The sequence below is a fragment of the Aptenodytes forsteri genome, unplaced genomic scaffold (assembly GCF_000699145.1).
Source record: "Aptenodytes forsteri isolate BGI_AS27 unplaced genomic scaffold, ASM69914v1 Scaffold574, whole genome shotgun sequence".
Taxonomy (NCBI): Eukaryota; Metazoa; Chordata; class Aves; order Sphenisciformes; family Spheniscidae; genus Aptenodytes; species Aptenodytes forsteri.
Genome location: NW_008794538.1, coordinates 62,722 through 72,398, shown reverse-complemented (window position 1 = coordinate 72,398; position 9,677 = coordinate 62,722). Strand labels below are relative to the sequence as shown.

The window sequence follows — 9,677 nt, the reverse complement described above, 5'->3', positions numbered from 1 at the left end:
GGGAGCTGCGCCGTACAAGGGAGGGAGTCCAGGGCCAGGGGCCACCCCCGGCACCTCACACGACCGGAGGGGTGGGGACAGAAGGGGGCACCCACGTCCCCTGGGACATAGCCCAGTCGCAGTGGGAAATGCCCCCACCCTGATGGGTGCCCAAGAGGCACATCCCCATCCCAGTGGGACTCCTCACCATGCCCACGGGGCCCTTCCCCATCCCGGTGGGTCACATCCCCATGCAGCTCCATGAGGCACATCCCAAACCCCGGGAGGCACATTCCCAAGCCCACATGTCCCCACATCCCCATCCCTCTACGCCCAGGCAGGGCTCAGCACCCCCAGGAAACCCCAGGTGTCCAGGCTGCCCCCCACTCACTCCGCCCTACAGCCAGTCCCAGGTCCCACTGTAATCACCCACAGCTCTTGCAACACCTCAGTGCTGACCCGCTGACGTGCGTCCCTGTGCCTGGCCTTGACCAGGGCTGGGCCCCCCCCTAGGGCAGGAGGGAGCATCACTGGGGATGGGGACACGGAGGGGACAGCAGAAGCAGCTCCTAGCCCAGGGCTGGGGGGGGCCACAGGGCTGGTAACAGGGTCAGGAACTGCCCCCCAGGTGCAGGGCCCTGATAACTCCTCCCCACGCAGGGCTCAGGAGCAGCCCAGGGCTGTTTACAGCCAGTCCCATGATACTGGGGGACACGTGAGGCTCTTATCAGCTGCCCCCATCCCAGCTCCCTCCCAGGGTGTGGGTTCAAGGAGGGGCAGGGCAGAGGCCATGGGGGCAGCACATGACAGGGCCCCCCCCTGGCACCCCCCACAGCCCCAGGACCACTGGCAGCACTGGCATACGAAGGAAATCTTTATTGAGTCCGAGGTAGCAGCAGAGGGGGGGGAGGGGTGGGGGCTGCCCCCCCAGGGACCCCCCGAGCAGGATGGTTGGGCAACATCTGGTGTCTGCACCACTACAGCAATGGAGGCAAAGCTGAACGCAGCACAGCCTGCAATGGGGGGGATGCCCCAACAGGGCCAGAGCCCTCCCAGGAGGGGCAAGGACCAGCCCCAGTCCTTACTCAAGGAGGAATCACTGCCAGGGGATCTTAATTAAGTCATTAAAAATAAAAGTGGCCTCCCATAACTGCTAATCTAAAGCTACAGCACAGCAGGGGAGTCACCCCAGGGGCAGGCAGCCTCAGCACTGCACCCCTCTCTAGAAACTCAGCGCCAAGACATTTATATTAAAAAAAAAAAATACTTCAGTGACAACACTATGCAGAACTGAGGAAGCCCCAGAGACGATGGCAGCCCCCATCCCACAGTGGGACAAGCCTCCCCAGCTCCTGGAGGGGAGGGTGGCAGCAGGGAAGCAGGAGCAGGCGAGTCCCAGTGCCCTCACACCTTCAGGACAGCATACTTGAAGACAGCCATGATGGCAGCACTGATGAGACCCGAGATGGGGACAGTGACGAACCAGGCCATGAAGATGTTGCGGAAGAGGCGCCAGTCCACCGCCTTCCTGGAGCGCAGCCAGCCCACCGAGACCACAGAGCCCACCTGCTCGAGGAGCCGGGGCACAGCTCAGCATTGCAGGGGGATGGAGCACCCACTGGGTGTCCACCACCCCACAGCCCTTCCTGGGGTGCCCGGGGAAAGCCTCAGCCATGGGGCCAAGGGTCTTGGCTCCAGCCCCTGGGGACCCAGCAGACCCCAGGCAGAGAGAGGAGGGCAAAGAGTTGCCATCCTGGAGCAGTGATGGGGACAGGGTGCTGCAGCACCAGGGTTCCCATGGCTGCTTGGCCCAGGGATCCATCAAAGGGGTTTTGTTCTCCCATCACCCTCCTTGAGTGCCCCCTCACCCAGGGACTCCCTCCCCAGCCCTGGGCAGCCGCAGGTTTTGTTCTCCCATCACCCTCCTTGAGTACCCCCAGCCCCGGGCAGCTGCTGCCACCCTGCATTCAGATGCAAATTTGTGTGAGCTGGAGCCTGAAGGCCAGCCAGCAGTCTAGTTTGGGACCTCCCCCCCAGCCTAGCCTTATTAGCACCAGGATTCGGGGGACACTGAGCTTGCGCCAAGCCTGCACCATCCCCTCCTGCCACCCCCACCTACCTTGCAGTGAGTTGTACTGATGGGGAGGCCAATATTGGAGGCGATCACCACCGTCAGGGCAGACGCCAGCTCGATGCTGAAACCACTGCAGACAGAAAGCACATGAGAACCCGGGCACCAGACCTCCCCCAGCACTGCCCAGCACATCAGGCTGGCTTAGCCCGAGCCAGACCTGGGACTGCTCGCCCCAGGCAGACCCTGCACAGCAGGGTCAGCTCCTCCCTTGGCTCTCCAGCCCCCCAGCAGCCCCAGATTGACCCCCCCAAGGGATGCTGGGAGGTGTTATGGGGCCACACATGCCCCAGCTCCACCACCCAAGCAATGAAACCCCCAAAGAGAACATGGAGAGGGGCTCCAGGAGCAGGATGCAGCTCTAGGACTGCTTGAAGCCTCCCCTGCCTCAAGGCAGACCTTACCTTGATGGTGTGATGGGAGTCAGGTCCTTCCCCATTGTCTGGATGACTCTCCTTCCCCAGACCCACAAGCCAATGCAAATCCCTGCACCTCCATAGAGCAGCAGCCAGATGGGAGTTGCCACCTTGGTAGACACATCACCTGTCTGATAGACCAGGTAGAGCGCGACCAGGGGCCCTATGGCATTGCTGGAAGAGAAAGGAGAGCTGGTCTAGAGTGCCAGAGGCTCTGGGCAAGGTGGGCACCAGCCCCAGCAAGCAACCCCACCGCTCCTGCGGAGCCAACTGACCTGACATCATTGCCACCATGAGCGAAGGAGCCAAAGCAGGCCGTGAGGATCTGCAGGAACTGGAAGAGGAGGGACACCTCGGGTTTGTCCTGGTCATGCCATTCTTCCAGGGAGCTACTGCTGCCCTTGTGGTCACTGACTCCCATCTCCACCTGGGCTGTGTTCAGATCCACATCAGCAGCTGGGTGGGCATCCGCCACTGCATTGCAGTAGCTGGTGTAGCTGTCCATGCGGACCCTCTTCTTGGTGTCCACCACAGGCCAGGTCAGCTTCTCCATCTCCTCCCCCTCCTTGGCACGGAGGGAGTCCAGGGGCATGCCACAGATGGCCATGGTGTAGGAGGTGTAGCTGTTGTTGCGCCGCAGGGGCTTGTCCCCCGAGTCCCCCATGCAGTCCCCCATCTTGGCCAGGTGCAGTTTATGCAGCAGCTCCTTGTAGAGGCCGGAGTCCTTGTGCACAGTGTGGTACTGGTACTGCCCGCTGGAGCTCATCTGGTGGCCCACGGCCTGGTTGAACTGGACAAGGTTGCCATTGGGCAGCCGCACAGCTCCTGCCAAGAGAGACAGCAGGGGTTTAGCACCCATGGGTGCCTGGGGCAGTGGGAGACCGCCCCAGCACCCCCATATCACCCCCCCCACCAACAAGGTTGCCATTGGGCAGCCGCACAGCTCCTGCCAAGAGAGACAGCAGGGGTTTAGCACCCATGGGTGCCTGGGGCAGTGGGAGACCACCCCAGCACCCCCATATCACACCCCCCCCCACTCACCACTGTCGATGCTGGTTTCCTTCAGGTCAAGGCTGGGGAGCCTCTCCTGCTCCAGGGCCTCCTCCATGTCCCCAAGGTTGAAGGAGACCGTCCTCTCCTCCATCGCTGCCCGGTGGGGCACAGCTGACCCCACATCAGCAACAGGGCTCTTGGCATCACCAAGGGGCACCTTGGGCTCCTCATGGTCCTCCTTCGGGCTGATATTCTTCTCCATCAAGGGGCTTTCAGAAGGGCTGGATTTGATCTCTCCTGTGAAGGGAGGCAGCTGCCATCAAACCCCTTCCCACCACCACACCCAACACCAGAAGCAAGCCCACGCCCCTCACCACTCAGATTTATGGCAGCTAAATAAAAGTTTACAGCTTCCCCCCCATCCTGAACTTTGGAAACTGCTGGGCAGTCACACCTTGTCCTGGACACAACAGCCAAACCATCACAAGCCAGCTCATCCCCTATTTTTAGACCCCCCCCACCCACACAGGGTGTGGTGAGCAGCATTATGGGGCTTTTATGCCTGTTCTTCCTACAGCAGAGGTTCCTCTTCGAGCCATATTCGTCCCATTCCCAGAGGCTGTGGGATGCTCTGGACCTGCTTCTGGGGTGGTTGCAACCCCTGAAACTGATGGGAAGGTGCTCAGAAGAGCCCAGCTTCTCTGCCAACCCATCAAGCTCCAGCCTTGCTGGGAGGACTCACCCGCCTGGGCTCCCCTCCAGCTCCCACCGGTGGGTGACGGACCCAAACAGGAGCCAGTCTCCACCTCGAGGGCAGCCTGGTTCCCTGTCCCACTGGAAGAGCCAAGCCAGCAGCACCAAGCCCTGGAAGCCGAGGCTGTTATTCCCCCTCTACCAGGAAAAGCATGTTTCCTCCAGGTGAAAACATGAGGTCAGCTCCTTCAGACAACAACAAAACCCACCTCCTTGTCACAAACATGACCATTGCCCAGCCAGTTTGCTCGCTGCAAGGGCCAGGCTGTGGCATCCAGCCCCTCACCCCGGCATCAAGCCCCTGCATCGCCACCTCCTCCCAGCAATGCTCTCCGGCAGGCGGGCTGCCTTAGCAGGCAGGGGAGCCTGGCTGGCAGGCAGGAGAGCCTGCCTTGCAGGCAGGAGTTAAGCTGAAGCTTGAACAGCTGGAAGAATGTCAAAGGCAGCCATAAAGCTGTTAGTCACACCCCAATTACACCAGTCTGACAAGGACACTGGTTATCCCCTCATGTCCAGTTCCTTAAGTGCCTCAGACTGCACACAAAATTTATATGCAAGACCACACACGACTCCAGGAGAGCTGCCTGTACTTTTCAGGAGGCAGAACTTGGGACTGCTCTTTTGGATGCCTTTCAATAGAGATTTTTTTTTTTTTGCTACAGAAAAAGGATTTCATCAGCTTACACAGCTTTAAACTTGTGATCTGCATCTGCCAGGCCAAAGATTGATCAGCAGGTATACAGAGGATTAAAGGTTACACCAGTTAACAGGCAGGTTTGTCTCCTGCCTTCTCTTCTTCTCTATTAAACAGTGAAATCAGGCTGTTTAATATTGCCTGCTGTCCCATGCAGTTCAAGGGGAGATCACCCTGCTCAGAAATCAGCTCCCAGACACCACTCAGCAGCACAACAGCTACTTCGAGGGGTATTTTGGGGTCCCAGGGAACAGCTTTTTGGTGCTGCTGCGGGTTAGGAGCACACAGGGTCCAGCTCGATGAGATGTGCCCCAGTGACTCAGGGTTTGCAGAGCAGCTTAAGCGATAACTGAAGCTGAGGATCCCTGCTAATAACAGCCCTGCGGCTAATGAGATCTCCCGCTGGGAAAAGAAGTTGGTTAGTCCGAGCGTGCCCTTCCCCAAAGGATTGCAAAGAGAGAGGTGTTACTTACGTTCGATTTTCTTCTTCATTCTCGGACATACAAAGAACCAGACGACGAGAGCACAGACAACAGCACTCCCCGCCGAAATTAGGAGGATACCCCACAGAGGAAGTTTGTCAAAGCCCAGCACTAGGAAATAAAACAACGGATCTTTGAAAACCTCTGGGCAAAAGCCTCCTCGACATACGACTTTGCTCTTCCCGGCATGGGGACTCCATCACCTGCAACACCACTGAGCTAATTCGCCTGCCAGGGAGAAACACCATCGGAAAGCCACCACTGACCACACTGAAACCGAGAGCTTAACCCACAAAAACCCCCCCCCCCCAGTTACAATCTTCCCCCATCAAAAGCTGATCTTTCACACGCGCAGACACTTTCCCCTCCCTCCCACAGCCAAATCTGAGCAGGGACCAGCGTGTGCCCTGAGCAGGGACAGGAGGCTCCTCACAGCCCTTGTCTCCTCACTTGCTGCAATGTCAAAGAAAAAAAAAAAACCTCCCAGCACAGCTGCTGCAGTGACAGCGCCACTTCCCCGGGTCAGAGAGAGGACACACAGGACCTGGGCTGCTCCCACCAGAGCGCCCCAAACCTCCATTAACTCCTCCAGCTGCTGGGGGAAGACGGTTGTCCTGCTCCACAAGTCCCTAGGAACTTAAGCTCAAGTTTCAAGGCATCCGAGGTGTTACATGACCTAGTTACAAGCATTTTCACATGCAGCATGACTTTTAGCAGAGGTTTGGCATTATACAGCCTGCTGCAGCCCCCAGCTGGGGTATCAGGTGCTTGCGACCGCTCAACTCCTGCATTTTCTGCTGCAGGCAATAACTTACTGCTCCTAATGCACCAACAGCAACATCACAGCTACTTGCTTACACCAAACCTGGCTCGCTGAAGGCTACAAACCCTGCACTTGAACAACACAGAGCTCACCCAGCCCTCCTGCAGCTGAGGACTCAGGATAAACATGAATCCACCTTGGAGGTGCCAAGTGATAAAGTCATCCTGGAGCAGCACTGCTGCTGCTTTGCAGCCCCAGAGCCCCCAGCAGCACCACAGCAACCCTGCCTTCTCCCCCGGGCTGCAAAGCCAAGGGAAAGGGAAGCTGACATCCCTCCAGAAATTTTTCCAGCCGCTGTTTACAGAGAAAACCCTGTGGAGAAAGCACTGACTGCTCTCACCCCACCTCCAGCGACTCCTCCGCAACAGGAAACCCATGCTCAGACCAAAAACAGCTCACACCGAGTCACCCCGGCAGATGGAGGTTACAGAGCCTTTAGCTCCGCAGGCAAAGCCACCCTCCCCTGCCAAGCCCTCTCCTGCTCGCGCCCACAACCTGTCCCCCTACACAACAGCCAAACAAGCATTTCAATTTGGCTTTTCAAACTGAAATACAAACTCCTCAGTACAGGTGCCAGCTCTTCTTGCCAAGGATAATTAGTTTATTCTTAGGGACAAGGTGAATCAGGAGGCACAGCCTCCATCCCTGCTCCTAGCCTCGCTACCAGCAGCCCGAGGAGCCTCTTCAGTGGCAGCCGGGTACCTGAGTTTTAGCACAGGTAAGAGAAGGGAAGGGGAAGTCATGTTATCTGCCAGTCCTGTGAAGTCTAAGGAGAAAGGTCTGGAGGGATTTAGTTTGAGCAGGTCTCTTTGGCTGGGCAACTATCTAGCCCAGAACTCAGCGCACGCTAGCCTGCAGCCTTCTGTAACCGGCACAGGCCAGCCGCCTTCTAGGAGATTTCAGCCCTGTAAAGCAAAAAAGGGGTAAATCGTGCATTTAATGGAGGTTTTGTAAAGAATTTAAAAATTAAGGTTCAAGTATTCTGACGAGTACTTACAAGGTGCACCAGTATACATGATGGAGAAGAGGTTGATCCCCACGGTACAGGCATAGAAGATGGGCAAAGCTCGCAGGCCGTTGGGAACGGGATCTGCCTGCAAAACAAGGATCAGCGCTGTAGAAAGCCAGACCTCGAGGGCTGTGCAGCAGCTGAGGAGCAGCCAAGCAACAGCCCCTTCCCTAGAGGGGGGGGGTTTGTGCCTTCGGTCAACTGCTGACAGCCACTCAAATACCATGCTCCTGCAAGCTCTGCCAAAAGCCAGAGCTCCCGACAGCTTTTAGAGAATAACCCAGGGGGCTGCCACTGTCAGAACGCCCCCCCCCCCCCCAGCAGTCTAGGGGCAGAGAAGGTGGCAGAACACTGTGGGTCCCACGAGGCTCCCCAGAGAGCCAGGGCAGGACCAGCCGAGAGTCCCACCACTCCCAAGGCTGGAGCATCTCATCCGCACCCGCAGCCAGGGGCCGCCTGGCTCTTGGACCCTTCCCGAGGCTCTCCAGCCTGCATACCTCCACAGCTTCCAGCTGCATTTCTTTCAACTCCCCAGGCACTTTCAGAGAAAACCATTTGTCAGACAAAGCTTTTACCTCTTTCCAGCTGACTTGGATGAAATAAAAAAGCCCATTGCTCACAAAGCAGCTTATTTGACCACATACCTGCGCAGAGAGGCCCTCACCCAAGCAGCAGGAGCACTTAATCTCCGCTGCTGCCCAGCAATCGGGGTCTAGCGTCAGTACAAACACACCGGGCATTACCGAATGCTGAGCAGGACAGAGCAACCAGACTCTTCAGCACCGGAATGAAGCCTGACAGGGCCGGCCCAGCTTTGAAAGGCCAGTTACGCAAGGTTACTCTGACAGCAGCGACACTGAGTTGTTTTAAAGGGCTGCCAGGTAGAAACTAGCAGCGATAAGATCTTAACATCTCTTGAATCAGAAATAGTTAGAGCTAAGACCTAAAATAATTTAAGTTAACCTCAAATATGCAGAGGAAAATGCTGGAGTTCCTCTGTACAGCTGGCTGGATACCCCTGCTCTGGGCAGGCAGCATCCTGCGCTCCAGCGTCATCATCATCTCAGAAACATGAAGTCTAAAGCTGCCACCTCCATTTCAAGCACCTTTGGGTGCCCAATCCCTCTTCCTGGGCTTTCAGACACCAACAGCGTGAGCATGTCTCTGGAGCCAGCCCGAGTGCCCCTCGCTTTACCTGGGGCCCCAGATGGGAGGAAAGCGCAGTTTCCACAGCACCAGGGACAATTCCAGCCCTCCCGGCTTAAAAAAAGCCATCGCTGTTGGTCATTGCCTTCATCTGCAGCCTGACACAAGAGGAGGTCCAGCCTTGCACCAGGACTTAGGAAAAGCCTGACAAGAAGCTCTAATCTTATCAGTTCTCAGCTACTTCACTACTTGGAAACCGCAGCCGTTTCTGTTGAGGCCAGGCAGGACACTCCTGGCCCAGATGTTTTGGAGGAGGTTGAATGAAGCCTCCTCACCTCCCAGGCTCCACTTTGTGGAGCAGCTACAGGTCTAATTTTCCCATCCCTTCAGCTCCTCCTGAAGGAGGCCTGAAGGGCTCACCAAAGTGTTGACACAAGGTTGGATGTGCCTGGAGAAGCTCTGGTGCACATAAGCCAACCAGCCAGTCCAAGGGGCAGATGAGGGAGCACCCGCGAGCCCCAAGGTGTCAGAAAATGGGGTGGACAAGCCCTTACCTTACGGAGAATGAACCTCCGGACGAGGAAGAATAGGATAGCAGACATGATGCCCGAAAGGAGGGGTGAGATGAACCAGGACAACACTAGGAGAGAAGAGGCACAATCAGCATCCCGCTGCTGGGAGGGGAAGCCCAGGGGGTACACAGATGCCATGCACAGGGGTGGTCACACAAGCTGGACTTACCGATCTTTAGCAGCTCGGACCACTTGACACCTTCTTGCCCTTTGGCCACCAGTGAAAAGCCGATGGTTGCTCCAACGATGCAGTGGGTACCAGAAATGGGGAGCTTCAAGAACGAAGCCACTAGCTGCCACACAGCAGATCCTGGAGGAGGAGAAGCCTGGTAAGAAAGCCATCCCCTGGGCACCTTGGGGCACACCACCCCCCCACCCCCCCCATTTTGACCCCCCATTCCTCACCAAACATGGCACTGATCGAACCCGCCATCAGCAGCTGCTGCGTGGAGTTGTACATCTCCACGTCGATCAACCCCTTCCGGATGGTCTCGCTGACTTTGGCCCCCAGGAGGACGGAGCCCACTGTCTCAAAGACGCTGGCCAAGATGCAGGCTTGCCGGAGGGGGACCACCCCCGAGCCCCCCGCCGTGCCGAAGGAGTTGGCCACGTCGTTGGCACCAACGGAGAAGGCCAGGACGAAGGCGATGATGAAGCCCAGGACCAGCATCCAGAGGAA

The 9,677-nt window shown here is 57.4% G+C and overlaps 2 protein-coding genes across 2 annotated transcripts in view; both read right to left on the bottom strand.

Moving 5' to 3' along the window:
• LOC103893232 (cytosolic purine 5'-nucleotidase-like) overlaps positions 1-211 on the bottom strand; it is a 4,880-nt gene extending 4,669 nt beyond the window's left edge. The window contains exon 1 of the mRNA XM_019475051.1: positions 188-211. Within this exon, the coding sequence (XP_019330596.1) occupies positions 188-211 (24 nt within the window). The remainder of the gene's footprint in view (positions 1-187) is intronic.
• Positions 212-843: 632 nt separating this feature from the next.
• SLC20A1 (solute carrier family 20 member 1) overlaps positions 844-9,677 on the bottom strand; it is a 9,944-nt gene continuing 1,110 nt past the window's right edge. Inside the window, exons 2-11 of the mRNA XM_009272275.1 lie at positions 9,404-9,671; positions 9,168-9,308; positions 8,981-9,066; positions 7,269-7,365; positions 5,440-5,559; positions 3,568-3,816; positions 2,802-3,351; positions 2,515-2,700; positions 2,099-2,183; positions 844-1,545 (exon numbers count right to left, since the gene is read on the bottom strand). Coding sequence (XP_009270550.1) covers positions 1,384-1,545; positions 2,099-2,183; positions 2,515-2,700; positions 2,802-3,351; positions 3,568-3,816; positions 5,440-5,559; positions 7,269-7,365; positions 8,981-9,066; positions 9,168-9,308; positions 9,404-9,671 — 1,944 coding nt within the window. The 3' untranslated portion in view covers positions 844-1,383. The remainder of the gene's footprint in view (positions 1,546-2,098; positions 2,184-2,514; positions 2,701-2,801; positions 3,352-3,567; positions 3,817-5,439; positions 5,560-7,268; positions 7,366-8,980; positions 9,067-9,167; positions 9,309-9,403; positions 9,672-9,677) is intronic.